At 44.9% G+C, this 24,090-nt stretch overlaps 1 protein-coding gene across 2 annotated transcripts in view; it reads left to right on the top strand.

The window, feature by feature from the left end:
• The window catches only part of ABCA1 (ATP binding cassette subfamily A member 1), a 147,297-nt gene that overhangs the window by 50,140 nt on the left and 73,067 nt on the right, over positions 1-24,090 (top strand). For both annotated transcript variants that reach the window (XM_063649774.1, XM_054500659.2), the window contains exons 6-7: positions 15,910-16,031; positions 19,014-19,190. In XM_063649774.1, the coding sequence (XP_063505844.1) occupies positions 15,910-16,031; positions 19,014-19,190 (299 nt within the window). The remainder of the gene's footprint in view (positions 1-15,909; positions 16,032-19,013; positions 19,191-24,090) is intronic.

Genomic DNA, 24,090 nt, shown 5'->3' with positions numbered 1-24,090 from the left:
AAGGCAGTGTGAGAAGCATTCATTCATCTTAAATACTTATGGTGACTGCAACTCAGATGTAAAGATTGGATAAATCCTCAGAAACCCTTGGGAAAGTGACATGTCTGTATTTTTTCTCTGTGAGATGCAGACTGGCAGAGATAAGTGTTTCTCTGGGTGAGTTTTGTGTGGTATCTGGGATGATTTTAGGCAGTACGTGGATGAGAACTTTTAATTTTAACCCACATCAAATTGCAATTTCATGGAAATTATTGCTTAGGAGGATGTTCAACAGGAAAAATATAATTAAAGTTAATTCAAAGAAACATTTTCTGTGAATATGGTAAAACTTGTGAGAGTAGTTTGTAAATGATTGAAGATTGGAAAACATTCATATAAGAGTGAGTGTGAGGCTTTGTATTAAGATTCATTTTGGGAAGAAATCCATGCTCCATCCCTCATGAAGTGTGAACTTTGGGCATGTGTTGATTCTTTCTGGCCCAGAGTTTACCTGAAGATTAGCTGCCCTGAGGGTCACTGAGCATTAAATTAGACAATGTCTGTGGATGACCGATAGTGAAGCTCATAGCCCACAGTTGACACGTAATAAATTCGAGTTGCTTTGCTTCCCCTTCTGTTCTTGGCTGACTGGCCTTTGCCACTTGTTCGGCCTCTCTGGGCCTTAAGTTTCTTTGCCTTGCAATTGGAACTTTGGTGAAACAACCAGAAAATGCTTCAGCCCAGAAACTTGGTCAGTACTTGGATGGGGGATCACCTGGGACCACCCGAGGATGTGGGCTGTCTGCTAGACTATAGCCCCTTGAGGGCAAGGTGGGCGCCTTGCTCATGATTCCATCCCAAGCCCCAGCACAGTAGTGGGTGCATGGTGAGCCATTAGAGAATCTTTGTGGAATGAAGGTGGGAGAAAATAAAATACCTGTCCTTCACAGGGTATTGTGAGGGTCAAGTAAAAGTGCTTTAAAAAATTGTATTATATAGTTTATTCCCTTGTGTTAACCCAGGTCAACAGAGCCTATGAATAATAATGATGACAGAAGTTCTTCAAAAAGTCTTGGCCTTCTTTCTTTCACAAAATTGCCTCCCAGAGCTTTCTGGAAGGGCGGCCATGAACCCAGAGGCCTAAAGTAGATTTACTGGGAAGCTAAAAATATTTACTCTATTTTTCATAGCCCCTTTCAAGGTCCTCTCTGGGGGTCTTAGCAATATGTTTACACAGTGGTATGTTTTTGTAAAGTTTGCAAAAGTAGGATTTTTAAAAAATACTATTTTGTTTTAAAAAGAGAGCCCCCTACCAACTTATGTCAGCCTCAGCCCGCCACCTGCATCTGCTCCTGCCAGGGCATGGTGAGGCAAGAAGCACTGCTCCCCTTCCAAAGCTTCCTCCCTTGCCCTGGAGTCATCCTCACTCCCCACTCCAAGCCACCTGCCATCGCTGTGCCCCGTCTCTGGTGAATCTGGCATTCTCAGGTGGGGTGAGAAGCAGACTGGCCCAAGCTAAGGCCTTTCTGATGGAGTTGTTGCTGCTGAGAATCATGACTGGGTGGGAGAAGGAGGTGACCCTTTGCTGTCTTATTTTTACTGTATATTTCCTTTTCAGCTACTTAAAATGTATTGCTTAGTGATACCTAATGGGTTCATTAGCCTGCTTCCTACTGAACATTTCCGCTCAGACATCCACTTGGTCCTAAGGCCTGCTCCTCTCCCACATCCTGAAATCTTGACTATAGACTCTCATTCAACTCCAGGTTGCACTGTGGACACAGTCCCCTCTTGAGCAGGTACCTCCTTGCAGTGGTTAGGACATCCTACTTGGCTCATAGTTGGGAAGTGCATATGCTGGAGCTGAAGCCTCTTGCCTTCCTGGGGTAGGCCATCCTCACATCCCCTCTGAGAAGTTCCCCAGCTTCCCTCTGTTCCCCGTTTCCACACTTAGCGAGGCCCTTGTCCACTGCTGCATCCCCCATAGCCAATCCCTCAGCCTTTCCATTGCTTATGCTGGTCTGGAAACAATTCCTAGACTTGTGGGGCATCTGGGGGAAGTTCTCCGTCTTTTTTTAGCTGGCGTGACCAAAGTGGTGTGGGCAGGGCTGTGAATTCTGTAGTGTGGCTGGAAGCCAGGTAGCCTCTCTCTACTGTACATGGAACTCAGCAACTTCTGAGTCAAGCAAGATCTTAGCTCTGCAGGTGTCTTGCCCTGTCCAAAGTTACGGCCACACCAGTACCTTTTCACTCCAGAAGGCCAGTGAGTGCTTTGTGGGACCACAAAGATCATTTTCTAGACCTGCTGAATATGCCTAGAACAGGTAGGGATGGCTTTCAAGCTGTTCCTAGGGCTGACAAGTCACACGTTTCTGGCGGTACATACACACCGCGGTCCATGTGAATGGCACTCTCCATGAGAACTGTGATGATTTGAGTTGGATAGTGCACAACCTACATGGTTCTCTGCCACGGCCTGGAGTTCCTTATCTTGGCCTTCTCCAGTGAGGACTAGGGCTGCAACTGGCCTGCTATGGCTCCTGATTTGGGGGCTTCTGAAATACCTTTTTTTTTTTTAAGGATGTGGAGATCTCTGAAGCTTATAAGGATTTTGCCAGGAAAAGATAAGAAATATCTTTGGGCATTTTGTCACTGGGCTGGAGATGACCCCTTTGGAGGACATAACACCTTGTTAAGGTCAAGGGGCGGAAAGGAACAAGACTGGCAGAGAGATCCGGGGCAGCAGCCTGCCATCCTGACTGGAGTATGGAGTTTCTCTCTCCCTTCAGCTGGACTTTTGTGCAGAGTCAGTGGCTCAGCTGCCACTTCCCTTATGTTTATGGCATGAATCTGGCTTGTTTGGCCTTTCTTTCTTTTTTTTTTTTTTTGAGACGGAGTCTCACTCTGTTGCCCAGGATGGAGTGCAGTGGTGCGATCTCGGCTCACTGCAACCTCTGCCTCCCGGATTCAAACGATTCTCCTGCCTCAGCCTCTTGAGTAGCTGGGATTACAGGCACGTGCCACCACACCCTGCCAATTTTTGTATTTTTAGTGGAAATGGGGTGAACTCCTGATCTCGTGATCCACGCGCCTCAGCCTCCCAAAGTGCTGAGATTACAGGCATGAGCCACTGTGCCCGGCCCTCTTTTTTTTTTTTTTTTTTTGAGACGGTGTCTTACTCTGTCGCCCAGGCTGGAGTGAGTACAGTGGCACGATCTCAGCTCACTGCAACCTCTGCCTCCTGGGTTCAAGCAATTCTTCCTGCCTCAGCCTCCTGAATAGCTGGGATTACAGGCACTCGCCACCATGCCTGGCTAATTTTTGTATTTTTTAGTAAAGACGGGGTTTTGCCATGTTGGCCAATTGAACTCCTGACCGTGTTTGAACTCCTGACCATGTTTGTCATGTTAAAGTCCTGACCTCAGGTGCGTTGGCCTCCCAAAGTACTGGGATTACAGGTGTGAGCCACCACGCCTGGCCTGTTTGGCCTTTCTGATATGGCTCTGACTAATACTTTAAATTAGTCCCCAGGGTTATGCTGGATTTTACTGAGGGAAAAGGGTCATGCCTCTCTGGCTGTCGGATTTACTGATAGTACTAAGGAGTCAGTGGGGTGGACCTTTGATTCTGGTTTGATTTTTGGAAATCAAAAAGACGTGAGCTCCAGGGAGCAGCGTGGCTTTGGTGACGTGGCAAGATAGTTGGCTGTGGCAGGGAGTTGAAGGAAGTGGGTAGAAAATTAACATCTTGTAAATATTCCCTGGGAAATATACTTTGGTGTTAAGAGAACAGACTTGGCAGCCAGATGGCCTAGGTTCAAATCTTGACTTGATGCTTATCAGCTGTGTAACCTTGGATAATTCCATACAGCTCTGTGCCTCAGTTTCCTCAAAATGGGCTGACAATAGTACCTCCCTCAGAACTGTTGTGGCAAATTAATGGACTAATAAGGGGAAGCACTTAGTACAGTGCCTGGCCCAGCATAGGTACCAGGCTTGTTCTTAAGCTCACTGCATTTTTACAATCATCATAAAATGTAGGGGATACACACATGAAGGAGCTGAAGTTCAGAGAGGCCAAGTAACTTGCCTAAGAAAGCACAGCTGGCAAGGGGCAGTAATAGGACCAGAATTCCAGTTTCTCATGCTCTGTTGTTGTTATATCCTAAAGAGAGCAGCTCTGGGTAGCCAGAAGCTTCCCTAAAGTCACAGGACATGGGGCATGGGCTGGCTGGGATGAGAAAGGAGACAAGAGGGCTTCTGAAAGCAATGCCAGATTCACTCCACTTCCTGGCTTCAGGCACCGATGGAATGTTTCCCAAGGCCCATCTAGAAAGAACATCCTGTGACTCACAGCCGCTTCTCATTTTCCGCCTGAACCCCGTCACCCATTCAGGCAGCCGCTAAAGTTGAGGTTACAGCCTCAGACTATATTTTCTGTCCTTGTGGGCCCCCAGTGTGTCATCTTATTGGGAGATCTGGTGACACATGTGTCAACATTATATCATCAAAATGGAAAATCTTTGAAATCTTTAGGTGATTGCAATTCATATTCTGTATGTATGCACTTGTCAAAAGTTTTGATTTGAGGCCTTAGAATTTTATATTTGGAAAACTTTCCACTACCATGAGTTTTCCCAGACCTGTCAAAGCCAGGCTGCATCTCAGAAACCAGGTCTTTGATTTCCATCCAGGGCAAGGGCCTGGCCCCAGCTGGGCTGTAAGCAGGTGGGGGTGGGGAGCAACGCTCCACTGCAGTGTTGAAATATTACTTGAACTAAATCAAATCAAAGGTCAGCTTTACTCAGACAAGAATAGAAAACACAATTGCGTTCGATTACAGAACAGCATGTACCCCCACAAATATCAGACTGCCTTTAAAAATGTTTGAATTGTTAACATCAAGAACAGTGTTGCATGTCTCCTGCTTTTCCAGCATAAGGTTTATTTATTCTGTGGGTGGCAAAGAGCAGTTTGGGAGTCCAGTTTGTTTCTCATTGAAAGCTTTCCCATTTCTGGTCCTCTTGTCACTGTTGCATTGAGGCACCAAAAGGCAATCTCAGAGCGACACTGTTCAACAGACTGAGTTGCACCGGATAATGATACCATTTTACATTTTTCATATGTGATGACATTGAAAGCTTCAAACAGCATTAGCAGGGGCAAATTGGTATTATTATCTCCATTTCATTGATGAGGAAACCGAGGCTCAAAACGGTAATGTCTGTTGCCCAAGATTACAGAGTAAAGTTGTACATTGAATCGGGGTCTGTCTGACTCCCAGCCTCAGCATTTTCTCCCCACACTATGCTGCCATGTTGCTTATTCCAACATTAGGAAGCATAGGTGCCATCCCCAGCTTTTGAGGCCAAAATCATGATGAAGCATTTTTAAAACATCTCATTAAATTGCTGATATAGTGGAAAGAACCAAAGCTTTGCAGTCAAAGCTGTTTGGGTTCAAATTTACCACTTGTTTGTTCTATGACCCTGAGCAAGATATTCTCCAGATCTGTTTCCTCATTTGAAAAGTGGGAATAATAATAATACCTTTCTTTATAGGCTGTTCTTAAAGATTCTGGAAAATAATGCTAATAGTGTGCCTAATGCTTGGTAAATATGAGTCACTTTTCTGTGCCCACAAAACACTACTATGTACCTTAATATATTTTGTTAATTTTAAAAGTTAGAAAAAAATTAAGCTGTTTATACATTGTGCATGTTAATTCTTCCTTAGACCAGCCTTAGGAAGACTCTCATCTCTAACTTGTAAACTCATCTTTTTTCCGTTCTCTTTGTGCCTGGACTTCTCGGGGCCCTGCAGGCTGATTCTAGTCCCATGTTGTGTGGTGTTTGAAGTGTCTGGTCCTTTTTTTCAGTCAGAGACCAGCACATCCTTGGGAACTGAATGCCTCAAACTCTCTTTTCTTTTTCTCTCTGCCCCTTCTGTTTGATGTAGTCTTCCTGTTTCTGGACTCTGTTTCTTCATACTTTCTATCTCTTACCTTCTCTTCACTCCTTTTGTCTTCCAGGTGTCCTCGCTCATCTTTCTGCCTCTCTGTTCTTCAGGCAGAGTTTTCTTCTCAGCTATCTTCTTGCTTTTTCTGATGTTGGTTCTTTGTTTCTTCTTCTCTTTCTGTTCAGGTCCAAAATTCATTTGGGTCAATGTTATGTCTTAGTGTTATCTTCCATTTCCTTCTGAGCTTCAAAGCCAGGCTGACTGTGCCCTTCCACGCCCTGGCCAGTGTGACCAGGACATCCTTTCCCTCTGGGGCTGCACTGGCTCTTTGGGGGACTTGTTTCCATTCAGGGTCTTCAACCCTTATTCTAGGGGCTTCCAGTAACCTCTCCCACCTTCCCTCTTCTCAGTAAGACATGGATATTGTCTTATTCTGTTTGTGCTGCTAGAAGAAAATTGTCGAGACTGAGTAATTTATACACAATAGAAATTTACTTCTCACAGTTCTGGAGGCTGGGAAATCCAAAATCAAGGTGTTGGCAGGTTTGGTGTCTGGTGAGGGCTGCTCTCTGCTTCCAAGATGGTGCCTTGTTGCTGCATCCTTAGAGGGGGACAAACACCATTTCCTCAACTGGCAGAAGGGACTGAAGCCACTCCCTCAAGCCCTTTTATAGGGGTCCTCATTGTCAGGCCTCTAAGCCCAAGCCAAGCCATCGCATCCCCTGTGACTTGCACGTATACGCCCAGATGGCCTGAAGTAACTGAAGAATCACAAAAGAAGTGAAAAGGCCCTGCCCCGCCTTAACTGATGACATTCCACCATTGTGATTTGTTCCTGCCCCACCTTAACTGAATGATTAACCCTGTGAATTTCCTTCTCCTGGCTCAGAAGCTCCCCCACTGAGCACCTTGTGACCCCTGCCCCTGCCCACCAGAGAACAACCCCCTTTGACTGTAATTTTCCGTTACCTTCCCAAATCCTATAAAACGGCCCCACCCCTATCTCCCTTCGCTGACTCTCTTTTCGGACTCAGCCCACCTGCATCCAGGTGAAATAAACAGCTTTATTGCTCACGCAAAGCCTGTTTGATGGTCTCTTCACACGGACGCGCATGAAACTCATGGCATCTGTGAGGGGCCCTAATGCTATTGGTGAGGGCACTGCTCACATAACTTAATCACCCCTTAAAGGCCCTGCCTCTTAATACTGTCACATTGGTGACGAAGTTTCCATGTATGAACTTTGACGGGGGACACGTTCAAATCATAGCAGGTGTGCTATTGCCTTACTAGCAAAGTAATCTGGGGGAAGATGAGTAATGTCTCGTTCCACCCCTGATTCCAGTGCTGACTGATTCTGGAGTGGCAGAGAGGGTTGGAGGCTCACCGCTCTGCTCACCCGACCCTCTGGCCATCTCCTCTTAGAATGCAAGGGCAGGGATTTTGTTACACAGCGCCTCTTTTGTTATAGGCTAGCTCCTGCCTTCAAGGAACACTGAGAAAAATATTATCCCTTTGAACCACAACACTAGTATTTTGGGTACTGCAGCCATTCAGAAGTTTGTTGAACTAATACAAGTTTATATGATTTGTAAAATACTAGAAGGAATGTGTGGTTCCTAAAGTTATGGTATTCCCATTGGTTGAAAGAGAAGACTCTGGCTTCCTAATGCCTTGGAAGGTTCAGGGAGCATAAGCCTAAATATCCTGGTTTCTCTTGGGAATTCTTCACAGATTGTCATCTATGACTTTATCCACATTTATTTTGAACATGTTTAATTTTCAGCTTGTATTTTCTCAAGGAGTATGTGTGAGTCAGCATTCAGAGTACTTAACACACTTAGTGTCATTAGTGATGACTTAACCCACACGTGTAGGAAGCTAGACCTCCATTTACAGAAAAATGGAGGCTCAGAGAGCCTAACTGACTTTCCCAAGGCCACATAACTGGAAAATTCTGGAACTGAGTTTTTTCAGGTATGTCTTGGTATCCCTCGGTGAGCCTTCTCTGTAGAGAAGGAAGCGTCTCCTGGGTTGGAAAGCCCAGGCCGGGATGAACAGCATGGGTGTCCTTAGGCTGTGTGCGTCACACACCCCTGAACCACTCTCCCCTGCTCTAAGGAGTCACCTGAGGGAGCAGCTGCATCATCCCACCTCACCCCTTCTCCTCAGCACCCAACAACCAGGTCTTCCCAGAGAGTGCTCAGCCATTGGTGAAGCAGGCAGCATCTATTCTTCAAGAAGACAGCAGAGCATCAGGAAAACAAAACACCAAAAAAATACCATAAAGACACTGGAGTGTATTTGTTACCAGCCCTTGCATAACAGAGAAGTGTTTCAAGGTCTTATTTGTAAGGCTGGACAAGCTCAGGCTGATTAAAACCACGAGTTAGAATTTGTCTCCCCCTCCCAGGCCCTGCCCAGTTGACAGCTCCTAGCTGGCTGGGAGGCCCCCACCCCACCCCCACCCCAGGGGTCCATTGAAGAAGACCATCTGGGCCTGGGATGCTGATGTGATTTTCCCTACTTCTCCTTTTTTTTTCATTTGCCTCCTCCACCCACTTCTAAAGCAGCTGATTGCTCTGGTTCCTTTTCATGTTGAGCAAAAGAGAAGACAGATCTTGAAACCTGAGCTGGGGACTGGAGGGCACTGAACGAGAGTAACCCCGTCTGGCTCAGCTCAGCTCAGCGAAGGGCTTTCCTCCTCCGCCTTCCTGAGCTGCCCTCCCCTCCTCTCCTTTCCTCCTTCTTTCCCAGCCTCCCCCCAGCTCCTCCACCCCTCTCCTCCCTCTCCTCCCTCTCCTCCCTCTCCTCCCTCCTCCCACCTTCCTTGTCCTCTATGCCCAGAGAACTGAAGGAACACTGAATGGCTGGGAAAGCAGGACCTCGCCCCTACCCTGCGTCACACCCCTCTGCCTGCATGTGCAAGTGTGTTCCTCAGCTTGGTCCCAGAGGCCTGGACCTGGGTCCTAGAGGTCCCAGCTGGTTCCTCGGCTTGGTCCCAGAGGCCTAGATATGTGGCAGGAAGCTGAGGGTTCTGCCTCGTTTCTTCCAGCCCACAAACACACATGTCACCTGTTTTTTGTTCTTTTTCCTTTCCTTTGCCCCACATTACGGTACACACAGCGAAGCTCTTGGCTAATTGGTAGACCACTGTTTGCTCCTCCAGGCGAAACCACGGAGGCTGAGCTCAGCAGATCAAGTATTTTGGTCTGTATTGAAGAAACTGTGGTGGGAGAGCTCTCTTGACCTTCTGCTGGATAGTGACTTTCTCTTCTGCTGGCAGCAGTAGCCCAGCTCCGCATCCTGTGACAGAGGTCATACCTTCCAGTTACCCGAGCGAACACTTGGAGAAAGTCAGCTTTTTCCCCTGAAAGAGCACGTTCACGTTCTTGATCTTTGGTTTGCACAACAACCTGTGAATGTTATTAGCCCCATTTTTTGTTTGTTTGTTTGTTTTTTGAGACAGAGTGTTGCTCTTGTTGCCCAGGCTGGATTGCAATGGCGTGATCTCGGCTCACTGCAACCTCTGCCTCCAAGCAATTCTCCTGCCTCAGCCTCCTGAGTAGCTGGGATTACAGGCATGTGCCACCACACCCGGCTAATTTTGTATTTTTAGTAGAGACGGGGTTTCTTCATGTTGGTCAGGCTGGTCTCGAACTCCCAACCTCAGTTGATCCACCTGTCTTGGCCTCCCAAAGTGCTGTATTAGCCGTATTTTATATCCAAAGAAACCGAGGCTTAGGGAGTTTTAAATAGGGGGGAAAGTAAGCTTCATGATTACACAGTCAGGAAATGGCAGAGATGACTCTTGAATTCAGACCCTCTGATGCTGTATCCAGTGCTGATTTTGTTTTGCCCTGTGTTCCTTTCAATGTCAGGTAAGAAGACCTCAGAGATCATCTTCTCCAACCCACACATTTTACTGATTATAAAATCCACGTCCACATTAACTCACTGGCCAAAGTTAAATGACTAAATGACTCTCCTGTTCAGGAAGTATTCGCTGCCTTGTGTGGAATGATTGGTCTTTCGTCCAGGTAATCTTCCACCTATATCCATCCTTGCAGTGACTGGCGAATATGACCATTCCTGGTGATTCCCTGTAAAATACTAGATTTATTTATTCTTTCATAAAGTTATGAGTAGACAAATCAGTCAGCTTCAACCTTTCCTTTACCTTATGGATAGTATCAGCAGAAAGAACTCAATAATTCTGTCTTAGGAACTCAGCCAGGCTAATATGTATTATAATACACACATACATATGCACACACATACACACATGTGCATACCTTAGATCACAAATTCAACACCTCAACTTAGCTGCCAAAGCCACTTCTGTGTCTTGTCTATTCTGAATATGCTTTAAGGTTAAATTAGCCATGAATCTGCTCAGATCAGTCATTCCTGAAAATGATGATGATATTAGCCATCCTTTACCGGGCACCTTACTCAGTGCCCGGCATTATACTAGGTCTGCAGGTACATTTTCTCATTTAACACCTAGCTCAGTCCAGTGAGGTGGATGTCATTGTTATCTCCATTTTATCATTTATTCAACTCAGCCTTCCTCTCTCCTGTTCCCCACTCTGCTTCTAGCTGTTGCTTACCTGACTCTCCTCTTGACCTGGGCTGACACGGCTGAGTGGGTTTAGCAGAAGTCTTGTGTCCTCTTTACCTGGTTTGTTTCAAGTTCATGTCCTGCTTCATCTTTTCCCTAACTTGCTGCAAGGTGAATTTACTTCTCTGCAATCGGCAATTCCCCAAATCACATCAGGTCATTAATTTATTCACTCATTTGTATTCATTCATTCATTCATTTATTCATTCATTCATTAGTTCATCCATCCATCTATTCATTCGTTCATCCAATTTACTGAGTGCCTCCTCTGTGCCAGGCACTGCTGGCTTTGGAATTACAAACCCTGGCCCTCAAGGAATTTCTGTTCTTCTGGGAGCAGGATATTTACATGGGTAACTGCAGCTTGATCTGTGCGGTACTAGTGGGAAACATAGGATGTTGGGTACAAAAGAGTCACAAAACGCCGGGCGCGGTGGCTCATGCCTCTAATCCTAGCACTTTGGGAGGCCAAGTCGAGTGGATCACCTGAGGTCAGGAGTTGAAGACCAGCCTGGCCAACATGGCGAAACCCCAACTCTACTAAAAATACAAAGAGAAAAAATAGCTGGGCGTGATGGTGGGTGCCTGTAATCCCAACTACTCGGGAGGCTGAGGCAGGAGAATTGCTTGAACCTGGGGGGCTGGAGGTTGCAGTGAGCCAAGAGCGGGCCGCTTCACTCCAGCCTGGGTGAAAGGGTGAAACTCTGTCTTAAAAAAAAAAAAAAAAAGTCACAAAAAAGGGCTGGCCACCTAACCCAGCTTGAGGGTGGGAAGGCCAGGGCAGGCTTCCTGGAGGAGGTGACTCATGGGCCATGTCATGAAGATGGGGTAAGAGGAGAAGGTATGTTTCAGACATCTGGCTTTCTTGATATTCTTGGCTTTCCACCCATTTTCCTGTCAGCAACATAGGGGAGAAGACTGAGACCAGCAGATACAAAGCCACTGTACTCTGTCCTCACCCCCTCCTTTTTTCTCCCCTTCCTACTACCCAAATCTGAGGTTTTGAGAAATCTCTTCTCTAATTATCTGCCTGTTCATTCCTTTGTTGAGAATCTACTGTGTGCATAGCATTATGACCACAAAATGTCCTGGTCGTTGTCATCATGAGAGGTCTTACCCCTTCCTCTCCAGCCACTTCCAGGGATTTTTGACTCTGTCGTTTTCCAGAACTTGGCTCCAGTCTGGTTGCTCGCCATGAAGCACTTACAGATAAACCTCATCTTGGGCCAGTGCTTCCATTTACTGTCTCCTTTTGGCTTTGTTATCCTTCCTTCTGCCTTCTTGAATTGATTTGCCTTTTTATCTCCCCTTTCAGCCTTGAAAGTTCCTCGAAGGCAGGGACTGTGTCCTCATCTTTTCTATAAATGGCATTGTTGCACAGTGGTAAAGTTGAGTGAAAAAATCTTTTTGGTAATCACAAATTATTACCATATATTGAGCACCTACCATGATGAATATCTCTGATCTTCGTATCTTTGAAATGTGGATACTATTACCTTCACTTCATTGGTAAGAAAATTTGTGGTCAGGGAGGTAAAGTCACTTTCTCACAGTCACACAGCTATTTCACAGGAGAGTGCAGTATCAAATTTAGGTTTTTCTGGTCCCAAACCCTGATGTTTCCCCCACATCATTGTTTCTCAGACTTGGCTGGAATCACCTGAGAAATTGTATTAAATTCTTTTTTTTTTTGGAGACAGAGTCTTGCTCTGTCACCCAAGCTGGAGTGCAATGGTGCCATCTCTGCTCAGTGCAACCACTGCCTCCCAGGTTCAAGTGATCCTCCTGCTTCAGCCTCCCAAGTAGCTGGGATTACAGGCACCCACCACCACACTCAACTAATTTTGGTATGTTTAGTAGAGACGGAGTTTCACCAGGCTGATCTCAAACTCCTGACCTCAAGTGATCTGCCCACCTCAGGCCTGCCAAAGTGCTGGGATTACAGGCGTGAGCCACTGCACCCAGCCAAGTTTCATTAAATTCTAATGCCTGGGTCTTACCCAAGCAGTTCTCATTAGTTGCTCCATGGTGTGGCCTGGGCTTTGGGATTTTTGTGAAGCCCCCAGCTGAGTCTAACGGGCAGTCATGTTTGAGAACCAGTATACTACACCATGTTGCCTTCCTGTTTTCGCACAGGTTGGTGCTAGTGTGTGAGTCTAAGCCTACACGGGTGGATATCCATGTGATCAGGCTGCAAGTTCTTTGTAGCGGAGGATCTTTGGCCCTCCTTGCTGCTTCCCAACCCAGCGAACCTACCACACCATGCACGTGCACAGCCAAGGGTTGTTGACTGTTTAATCAGCCTCTGGGTTCTTATGTCTCATCTGGGGGATTCACTGATAGGAGGTTGGAGCTTGATCACATCCAGATGTTCTCATCTTCAGAGCCTGTTAACATAACAGAAGTCTTATAAACATGCTGAGCACACTCACTGGTCTGGAGAGTGTTGCAGGATGACCTAGGCCCATTGCAAGGGTGGCCTGGGTCGCCCTCCCACACTTCTGCCACCCTGCTTGGGAAGGAGGGAACTGTTTTGAAGTTCCCTGGTGCAATATGATGTATTGCTCTGGTTCTGCTCAGGAGGAATCTATGGCCCACCTAGTCAATGAGGGTTAGCTAATACGTGTATTCTGTTTCTGTTGAGGTTTCACAGAGGCCTTTTTTGACCCTTCATTTTATAGGTAAGGCAGTGGAGGCACAACTACATGAAATGACTCGACAAATAAATGGATTTAGAACCCAGGTTTCTGACTCCCAGTGTGGTGCTTTTTCCATGGTTGTACAGTGATTAATGTCTACCTTTTCACACCAGTCCTCGACTGAAGCCACCAGCTTACACCTTCCTTCCTGTTTCTCCCAAGAACAGAAAGTGATCCCGGATGTCGCTTTCTGTTCCTGGGAAGGCAGTTCTAGTGGTTAGAAGTCCTGTTCACTCCTTGGGTGTGGCCTGGGGATGGTCCTGACATCCCTGGGCTCTTCCTGGACCTGACAAGCTAAAAGGAAATCTCCTATGATGGTACTCAGATACTTTTGGAACCTTGTCAGCACTAATCCCATCTCCTAGTGTTTAGTATTCAGCTACCCTTCACTGGGCAGTAATTCTGTGCCAGGCCTGATCTGGGCATTGGTGGTACTAAGAACACATATTCCCTATCCTGTAAGCATATTCTGGTGGAGACAGCATGCAAGTAAAACAATGTTCCTTAAACTGTGGTTCCACACCTCCCTCCTCCAACATTAAAAGTGCAAGGAATGCTTATTCAAATGTAGATTTGTAGGCTCTGCACTCTAGACCCACTATTTCAGAATCTCTGGGGATTGGGCCCAAGAAACTGCGTTTTAGCAGGCTCCCTAAATGAAACTTAGGTGCTCTGAGGTTTGACAACTGCAGTAGAGAGCCTGATGCTAACAATGTAGAGTCATATGTGATGGGAAGCATCAGGTAGATAGCAGTCTGAAGGAGCACTGATTCTGAGGGACACTAACTGGGCCTAAGAACAGCTACTGGCTGTCATGAGGAATAACTAGGAGCTAGCCATAGAGGGGTAGCAGTGAATCATTTCTCTAGCGATGTAAATCTTGCTCAATTTATTCTGTCTACATAACTCAGTATTACTGAAGTTTGCCTAAAGCAGAATACACCTGGATCATGCGGCATTGATGAGAGACTGGCTGGGCTGTCAGGCCCTCCTGCTACTTTATCTCTGTGTGTGACCCTCTTAGCTCCGCGGATTAACTCCTGTCCTCATTAAGCCTCACACTGTAGCCCCATTTTCAGATCAAACCTGTTTCTCTTCCGGTAAATGATTTCAGTTTGCAAAGTTTGCCCTCTAGAGGTTGCTTAGTACCTGGCCCTGTGGACTCAGTTGATGTGGTCCTGATGAGCTGGTTTTATCTTTATTATGAAAAAGTTAGGCTGTTAGGAGAGTGGGTTGGAAGGAGAAGAGGTAGACAGTCAAATGAAATGAGTCAGGGAAAACTATACTGTTTCAGAGTCATAGGGCTCCTACCAAGCATCTGGTCAGAAACCTCTCATTTTGGAGATCAAGAAACTGAGGTTCAGAAAGATGATATGAGGTACGCAGTGATGCCACCAGACACAGCCTCCAACTCTAGAGACTAAAATTCTGTATTCTTAGTGCTGCTTTTTCCGTTTGTTGCACTGGATTGAAGCCTTTTCTAACTGTACCCAGAGGTCCTATTATTTAGAGAGATTCTGTATGAAATCCTTTAGCAATCAAATCATTTAGTAGGGCTGATGGTTTAAATATATGTTGATGTGTTTTCCTAAAGCCTGGCAGACCTGGGTTTTAGAGCTTTGTATTACGTTTTATGTTTGGAATGAAAATGAGACCGTGTCTGTGAAGGCACTTTGATACGCATAATACACTCTGCCAGTGTTTGTCAAAACTTGGTCCCCAGGTCAGCAGCATCAGCATCACCTGTAAGTGATTCTCCAGTCGCATCCCAGGGCCGCTGTATCAGAAACTGTTGGGGTGGGGCCCGGGTGGGGCCCAGCAGTCTGCATTTTAACAAGCTCTGGAGGTGATTCTGATGCATACTTAAGTTTGAGAACCATTGCTTGCTTTGCATTAAATAGATTAGTCTCTGCAGCTTGTGGGAATAAGGCTTTAAATCTCTCCAATTTTAGCTCTGTGAGACGGCACTGGGGAGACGGGAATGAACGGACTGGTGTCACAGAGCTCAGGTGGGATGGGTGAAATCATTTCAAAGGTTTGACTTCTTGCTTGAAAAGCAAAGAAAGGCCGGGCGCAGTGGCTCACGCCTGTAATGTCAGCACTTTGGGAGGCCAAGGCAGGTTGGATCACAAGGTCAGGAGTTTGAAACCAGCCTGCCCATCATGGTGAAACCCTGCCTGTACTAAAGATAAAAGAAAAAAAAAAAAATTAGCCAGGCATGGCGGTGCATACCTGTAATCCCAGCTACTCAGGAGGCTGAGGCAGGAAAATCTCTTGAACCCGGGAGGTGGGGGGTGCAGTGAGCTGAGATTGCACCATTGCACTCCAACCTGGGCGACAGGGCAAGACTCCGTCTCAAAATAAAAAAAAAAGGGAAAGGCTGTGTGTGTGTGTGTGTGTGTGTGTGTGTGTAACAGCACCAACATACTGTTTGAGTTGAGGAGCACATGCTGAGTGTGCTCAGAAAGCAATATTTTCATGCCTCTCCTGATATAGCGATGCTCCCCTGTCTCATTCCTGTGTGTGTTTAGCCAGGCAACTGTTGATCATCGATATTATGATACGTTTCTCCACTGTCCCATTGTGCCCACTTTTTTTTTTTTTTTTGGAGTTACTTACTAAATAAAAATAAAATACTGTTTCTCAATAGACTTGAAGCTTCAAGATTTCCTGGTGGACAATGAAACCTTCTCTGGGTTCCTGTATCACAACCTCTCTCTCACAAAGTCTACTGTGGACAAGATGCTGAGGGCTGATGTCATTCTCCACAAGGTAAGCTGACGCCTCCAGCTTCCTCAGTGGAGCTGATGGCAATTACGTTGTGCAGCTACTGGAAAGAAATGAATAAACCCTTGTCCTTGTAATAGTGGTGAAGGGGAGGGAGGTAGTTTGAATACAACTTCACTTAATTTTACTTCCCTATTCAGGCAGGAATTGCCAAACCATCCAGGAGTGGAATATGCAACCTGGTGTCATGGGCCAGCTGGTTAAAATAAAATTGATTTCTGGCTTGTCACTTGGCATTTGTGATGACTTCCTCCTACAAGGGATACATTTTAAGTTGAGTTAAACTTAAAAAATATTCACAGTTTGGAGACAATAACCATGGTCAAGGGTTATTGATCTGGAGGAGCTCTGTCTAAAAAATTGAAGACAGGAGACTTTAGACAAGGGTGTATTTGGAGACTTTTAAGAATTTTATAAAATCAGGGCTGGACGCAGTGGCACTGAGTTGAGAACTGTTGCTTGCTTTGCATTAAATAGGAGATCAGTCTCTGCAGCTTGTGGGAATAAGGCTTTAAATCTCTCCAATTTTAGCTCTGTGAGATGGCACTGGGGAGACAGAAATGAACGGACTAGTGTCACAAAGCTCAGGTGAGATGGACGAGATCACTTCAAAGGTCTATAATCCCACGTCTATAATCCCAGCACTTTGGGAGGCCAAGGCGGGCAGATCACTTGAGGTCAGGAGTTCGAGACCAGCCTGGCCAACATGGCAAAACCTGTCTCTACTAAAAATATGAAAATTAGCTCAGCGTGGTGGCATGCGCCTGTAGTCCCAGCTACTCGTGAGGCTGAGACAGGAGAATCGTTTGAACCTGGGAGGCGGAGGTTGCAGTGGGCCAAGATCGCGCCGCTGCACTCCAGCCTGGCTGACAGAATGAGACTCCATCTCAAAAAAAAAAAAAAAAAAGAATTTTATAAAATCAGGAAATAATATTAGTGTTTATGTTGAATTTTAACTTTAGAATCATAGAAAACTTCCTCTGGCATCATTATTAGACAGCTCTTGTGCCGTGGGTAGCACCAGACCCAGATTGCATGGTTATTGATTTTTCAGAGACACTTTTTGAGCTTATTCTCTGGCAGAAAGGGGAACTGCTTCCTCCCCTATCTCATGTCTGCATACTAGCTTGTCTTTACAAGAAGCAGAAGTAGTGGAAATGTTTATTCTTGAAAATAAGCTTTTTGCTTCACATGATCTAGAATTTTTAAAATTAGAAAAATGTGCTTACTGCTTGCCCTTCTGAAACTAGGAAAATATGCCTTGTGTTTACCAATTGTGTGGTTAGGAGATGGGCCAAAGGCATCAGGCTTTTGAAAGTAGTTGCATTTAGCATAATTTCCGTTGCCCCCTGCCAATTTCATATCTGTCACATCTAATCAGTTTAAAATAAGGGGCATCCTAAGCATGGAGATGGTCCTTGGATGGTCCTTGGAGTTTCTGTATTGTAAGTATTCTTTTTTTTTGAGGATACAAGACATTTATTGAAAAATTCTTGGGATCAATACTTGTGTAAGGAAAGGAAAGGGAACAAAGCATGATTGGGCAGAGGCAGAAGGTGACATCAGCAAAGGCCCTCTGTTGTCAGTATTCTTTTTTTTTTTTTGAGTTGGAGTCTTGCTCTGTCACCCACGCTGGAGTGCAGTGGCATGATCTCAGCTCACTGCAACCTCTGCCTCCCAGGTTCAAGTGATTCTCCTGCTTCAGCCTCCTGAGTAGCTGGGATTACAGGCATGCACCACCACACCCGGCGAATTTTTGTATTTTTAGTAGAGACTGGATTTCACCATGTTGGTTGGCCAGACTGGTCTTGAACTCCTGACCTCAGGTGATCCGTCCGCCTCGGCCTCCCAAAGTGTTGGAATTACAGACATGAGCCACTGCACCTGGCCTCTTGTCAGTATTCTTAAACATAGACACCAGCTGTAGGCTGACAGCCTAGCAGCAAGGACCAGTTAAAGAAACGAGTAGAACTGAAGTGTGCTTGAGTATCTCGGGCAGTCAGCAAAAACTTAATGGGAATCATGGTAAGCCAAATGCTCTGCAGTATTTCAAAAGCTGCATGGGTTTTGAGAGGCTTTTGGTCCATCACTCACCTTAGGTTGTTCTACAAGCACATCAGCCTGCCCCAATTTAAACTAACAGGGCAGTTAGTAATGGTGTAATAAAGAGTCTGCATTGTTCATTCCTTCAGCAAATACTGGCTATAATGTTTCAGCACTGTGGATGCAAAGTGAGCACGACAAACAAGCTCTTCTTTCAAAGCTTGTGGTCCACTGGACCACGTATGAAGTAGAATAGTTTAGGCCCAGAAAGGCAATTAAGTAAAATATGACTAAGACGAGGCTCTCTAGTGGGTTTGGTATAAAGAAAAGATAAGAATGACTTAGAATTGGCCTATCAATGAGATGATAAGAGGCCTGGCTTTCTGGCACTCTGCTCTAGGGCAAGTAAAATGGAGAATTCCAAATTCTGAAATTGTTAGAACATAGTTCTGTGTCTTAGTTAAATATCTATACTTACAGGTAAATAGCATAAATGCTTTCTCCCCATATTTCAGCCCAGTCCTGCTTAAAGACAACATAAATTGCAAAATAGTGAGGATGTTGTTCCTCTAATAAAAGTGGTTCCAGGAATTCAGACTCTGGATTCCTGTTTGCCAAATCATGTGTCCCACTCTTAAGAAAACGAGTTGGACTCTGGATTTTTCTTTGCGAGAAGGACAAGAGTGTGGGAGATATTGAGTTAATGCAACTTGCAGGTTTTAAGTGTCCTGTCATTTTGCCTTGTGCTTTGATACATTCTGAGGTTCAGTAAAGAGACCTGATGCATTGGACTGTTGCAATGGTACCTGTTTTAAGATCTTCAAAGCTGTATTGATATGAAGTTCTCCAAAAGACTTCAAGGACCCAGCTTCTGATCTTCATAATCCTGTTGTGCTTGTCTCTCTTTGCATGAAATGCTTCCAGGTATTTTTGCAAGGCTACCAGTTACATTTGAGCAGTCTGTGCAATGGATCAAAATCAGAAGAGATGATTCAACTTGGTGACCAAGAAGTTTCCGAGCTTTGTGGCCTACCAAGGGAGAAACTGGCTGCAGCAGAGCGAGTACTTCGTTCCAACGTGGACATTCTGAAGCCAATCCTGGTGAGTAGCCTTGCTCAGTGGAGAAACTTCAAGCACTAATACTTTCAGAATGAGAGGTTTTTCCTTGGACAGCATGACTTTGTTTTGTAGAAAAGTACGGCTGGCTGGGAGTTTGTGATATAATTTAGTTCAGTGGTATTCTAAGTGTTCTTAGTGTTCTTTCAGACTTTTGGGCCGTCTCCCAAAGGGTGAATGGGAAGAATAAGCTGGGTGTGGCTGAGTTTAAGCCAAAAGTTTTTTGTGCTTATTTCAATCAGAGAAGACCTGCTTTTTCATGTTTTTACTATTATAATACTAAGCAAGAGTTCATTTGAAAACAGAGTTCTTCATATTAAAAAAAAAAAAAGTCTTGAAACCATTAATGGGAAGATGGATATCTGTTTATGTTTAAAAACCCATCATAAAGATGACATTGTGGGCTGTCACAGTTGGAAGGCCCTGGAATTAGATGAGACCACACTAATTAGCTTATTTAGTAATAACATTGCAAAGAAAAATTCCAACAGAGTTTTTTCAGCCTAGGAATCAATAGTTCAGAGAAGCGAAGCACTCTATGAGAATACCCATTCATTCTTAACCAAAAAATGCGGTGAGCCTGAGCAGTTTGGTCATCAGAATGTTTTATATAGTTCCAGAACAAATATGTCTCTAGGTGGTCTGAGAGCTTTGGTGAAATTCCTCTCCCTACCCCAAACATCATCGTTTAATATCTAGGATTCTGGTTTTCTACTCACCAGATAGATTCTCTTAAAACCAGGGAAAGATTCCTGGAGGAAGGATGTATCTGGAAAAAGATGTTCCTTATTATAATAAAATGAAATTGTAATACTCTTGGATTTTGTGCAGCATGAATTCTTTATAGAGAGTTGGTCCTCCCAGGGAATTAAGAATATTCAGTTTCTGGACCCTGTTCCCAGATCATACCCTGGAATGTGACCTTAGAAACACACTTCAGGATTCATACCTTTGATTGACCATCAAATAGTTTTTGTATCGGTCAGGCGTGGTGGCTCACGCCTGTAATCCCAGCACTTTTGGATACCACAGCGGGCAGATCACGTGAGGTCAGGAGTTCGACACCAGCCTGGCCAACATGGTGAAACCCTGTCTCTACAAAAATACAAAAAATAGCCTGGTGTGATGGCGGGCATCTGTAATTCCAGCTACTTGGGAGGCTGAGGCAGGAGAATCGCTTGAGCCCAGGAGGTGGATGTTGCAGTGAGCTGAGATCCATCTCACTCTGTTGCCCAGGCTGGAGTGCAGTGGCGCGATCTTGACTCACTGCAACCTCCACCTCCCAGGTTCAAGTGATTCTCATGCCTCAGCCTCCGAGTAGCTGGGCTACAGGCGCCTGCCACCATGCCCAGCTATTTTTTATATTTTTAGTAGACATAGGGTTTTACTATGTTGCCCAGCTGGTCTCGAACTCCTGAGCTCCAGTGATCTGCCCACCTTGGCCTCCCAAAATGTTGGGATTAAAGGCATGAGTCACCGTGCCTGGTCCCATGTTATAATTTAAAGTAAGATTTATTTCTCTATGGGGATCTTTGCAACCCTAAGTAACTGGCCTAAAAAGTTAGAGAAGCTGACTTATGCAGACATTTGCAGCCCGTTGGTCTTTTTTGTGCTGTGAATCATAGAGGGTCAAAGGTTATTATGAATGGTACAAAACTTTATTACAAAACCATTTTCTTGGACTGTTTTGGGCTGCTTCACTACATGACAGAAATGCTCAACCTTTCAGTTGGAATGATTGAAATTTTGGAAAAGATGGGTGTTTTTAGAAGACATCGTAATTTGTTCTGGTGCTGTGCCCATTCATTCCGTTTCACTTCTGTTTACTCATTAAACACCTATTGTGTACACAACCCGGTAAAATCCCTCCACTCACATAATGCCTGAATTATACTCATAGTAGAATGACTGTTTAGCCCTCATCTGACAATTAACAGCTCAGGTTTCAACCTGACAGTATCTCTCTGGGAGGATTAGCAGCGTGACAGAGTGCAGGGAAATGCACCTTCAGAACCATCAGCTACACTGAGTCCTATCCTGCTGTGTTGTGGTTGTGCCTTGTGGATGCATTAGTTTATGACCAGGTGTTGATTAAGGTGGCTACTACCAGGTGCTTTCTGCATATCTCTTGGGTTTGTGGAGTACTCAGGTTCTGCTTCTGCCCCTCTGCTGTTACCAAGAGACCTCTCTTCAAAATGGGGCTCTTGAGTTAGAATAGAATGAGTGATCAGGATTTTTTTGTGTCAAGATGAGTTTTGAGGAAGGCTTTGGGATGAAAAGACTTCCAAACATTTTGAAATGTGACTCTTACTTATTGAATTAAGCAGGGCCTTAATTGGAATGCTGGGACTGATACTTGATTTGCATTAAGCAGCCTTTTTCTATTGCTGCTTGGTTGAAATTTCAACATTTGTGATGGTAGATGGATGTGACATGTGATGACATTGCACATGGGCAGTTAACTGCGCCAAGAACTGCAGCAGTAGCAGCAACCAGATGCAAAGCCCAACATGATGGGGAGAGAAACTCTTCTTTCAATATGTCCTTCTGTACCAAAAGTGGAATTTCATGAGAGACGTATTCTGAAACATTACTCCTTCTTTTGTGTGTGCGTGAGTGTTTCCCTGTTTCCAGCCAAGGGTATTGTGAGTTTCTCCTGGGCCTCCTTCAGAATCTGGGTGCTCTGGAAAGCAGTGTTTTGGCAACATGGGGAAAGTGTGGCAGTGTGGGAGGGTCAGCTGGGTCTGGGTTTGAATATTGCATTTGAATATTTTACCGGCATTGATGTCGGATAAATTATTTGGTCCCTGTAAGCCTCAGTTTTCTCTTCTTCTATGTACACATAATATATTTGACTCTTTGTTGTGATTATTGGTTATACATATGAAGAGCCTGGCATGGGGTCTGGCACACAATAGGTGCTCAATAAATAGAAGTTGATAATTTAATTGACTTGAGTAATAGAAATTATGTCCTTGAAAACAGTTGCGTCAAGATAGAAGTTTTCAGCCAGGCACAGTGGCTCACATCTATTGTAATCCCAGCACATTGCGGGGGCCGAGGCGGATGAATCACTTGAGGCCAGGAGTTCAAGACCAGCCTGGCCAACGTGATGAAACCCCCTCTCTACTAAAAATACACATATTTGCCAGGCAGGCGTGGTGGCGCACACCTGTAATCCCACCTACTGAAGAGGCTGAGGCACAAGAATCGCTTGAACCCAGGAGGTGGAGGTTGCAGTGAGCTGAGATCGCTCCACTGCATTCCAGCCGGGGTGACAGAGTGAGACTCTGTCTCAGAAAAAAAAAAAAAAAAAGATAGACGTTTTCTTCTGTAGATCAGTGTTAGAACTCATACCAAGCAAAGTGGTCCTGGCGAGTATTTCAGTGAAAAACTGCATTCTTGCTCAGATATTGTCAAGGCCTTTCACCCAGAGATTCTTATTTATGCCTCAGTCCGTACCTTGTGTGAAAATTAAAACTGGATGTCAGAACGCTGTTGTGTTTTTAAAGTTCCCTGGGGTTAAGAGCAGTTTCCATTAGGTGTTCTCTGCTTTTTACTTAAAAATCTTACTCATGCATTGAGCAATATTTATTCAGTTGTTATTATGTGTCAGGTATTTTCTAGGAGCTGGACTCAACTCAAAAGGTATCTTTTTGATGAGAACAAAGGTGGGTGTATATATGAAATATTATCTGTGGGATAAATGCACTTAGTCATGAGAGAGACTTGTTACGGAGTGCCCTCATTGTATTTGTACTGTTGAGTTAACAACTTCTAGGAGGAGCTCAGGGCCACCTGGCAGGGGCTTCTTTTGTCTTGCTGCTCAGCAAGGTGTATTTTGCTGTAGGGTGTGCTGGGCAGGTGAACTTTTCTTAACTTTCCCTTGGGTCCTTCCTAAAGCAGCATGTACCTTTCCCAGAGCAAGGACAGGGCCACTCTCCTGTCTCACAGAAACCTCCAATCTGTTCTGGACTGTGGGAAGGAGTCATAGTAGTGGACCAGCAAATTTTGGCCAGAGAGATTGATTTGCTTCTGATTGTACTTTTTTTTTTTTTATTGCTACTATAACAAGTCACCAAATACTTAGCAGTTTATAACCACATACATTTATTATTTCATAAGGCCAGAAGCCAGGATACAGCAGAGCTTACCTAGGTCTACTTCTTAGAGTCTCATAGGGCTGATATCAAGGTGTTTGTGGGCCTGTGTTTTTTTTGGGGGGGGGCTCTGAAGATGAATCTGCTTTGGAGCTCATCCAGGATATCAGCTGAATTCAGTCCCGTGCAGTTGTAGGGCTGAAGTCCATTTCCTTGCTGGCTGTCAGCAGGGGCTGGGTTTTGCTCTTAAAGGTTGCCATCATTCCTTCTTACGCTTTTCGTGTGAGCCCTCTCCCACAAGCAGGTTGAGTATCTCTCACACTTTAAATCTCTGACGCCTCCTGTCACATCTGTCTCCAGTCAGAGAAAGTTCTTTACTTTTAAGGGCTCAGGTGTTTAGTTTGGGCCCATTCACATAATCCAGGATAATCTCCTTATTTTGAGGTTCATAACTGTAATTACATCTACACAGTGCATTTGCCGTGAAATGTGCATATTCGCAGACTCCAGGATTAGGGTGTGGACATCTTTGCGGGGGATATTCAGTCTGCTACAGCTTTCTTGATTGGAAGGAATAGTTTATCATGTATTTGAAGTGTTCCCTCAGTGCCTTTGGGTTTTGTTGACCCCTCTGCAGCTCTCTGCTTTTTCTTGCCCATATTTGGAAAGTGACTCTAAAGCATAATAAGCATCACCTATTAGGGTTTTTAATGTACAAACCAAACTGAGGTGACTTTGGGAGCAGAACATCTCTGAACAAGGTATGAGACATTCATCGAAAAAAA

This window comes from Pongo pygmaeus, chromosome 13 (assembly GCF_028885625.2).
Source record: "Pongo pygmaeus isolate AG05252 chromosome 13, NHGRI_mPonPyg2-v2.0_pri, whole genome shotgun sequence".
NCBI lineage: Eukaryota > Metazoa > Chordata > Mammalia > Primates > Hominidae > Pongo > Pongo pygmaeus.
The sequence above is the reverse complement of the archived record's forward strand: the minus strand, read 5'-3'. Positions and strand labels throughout refer to the sequence as shown.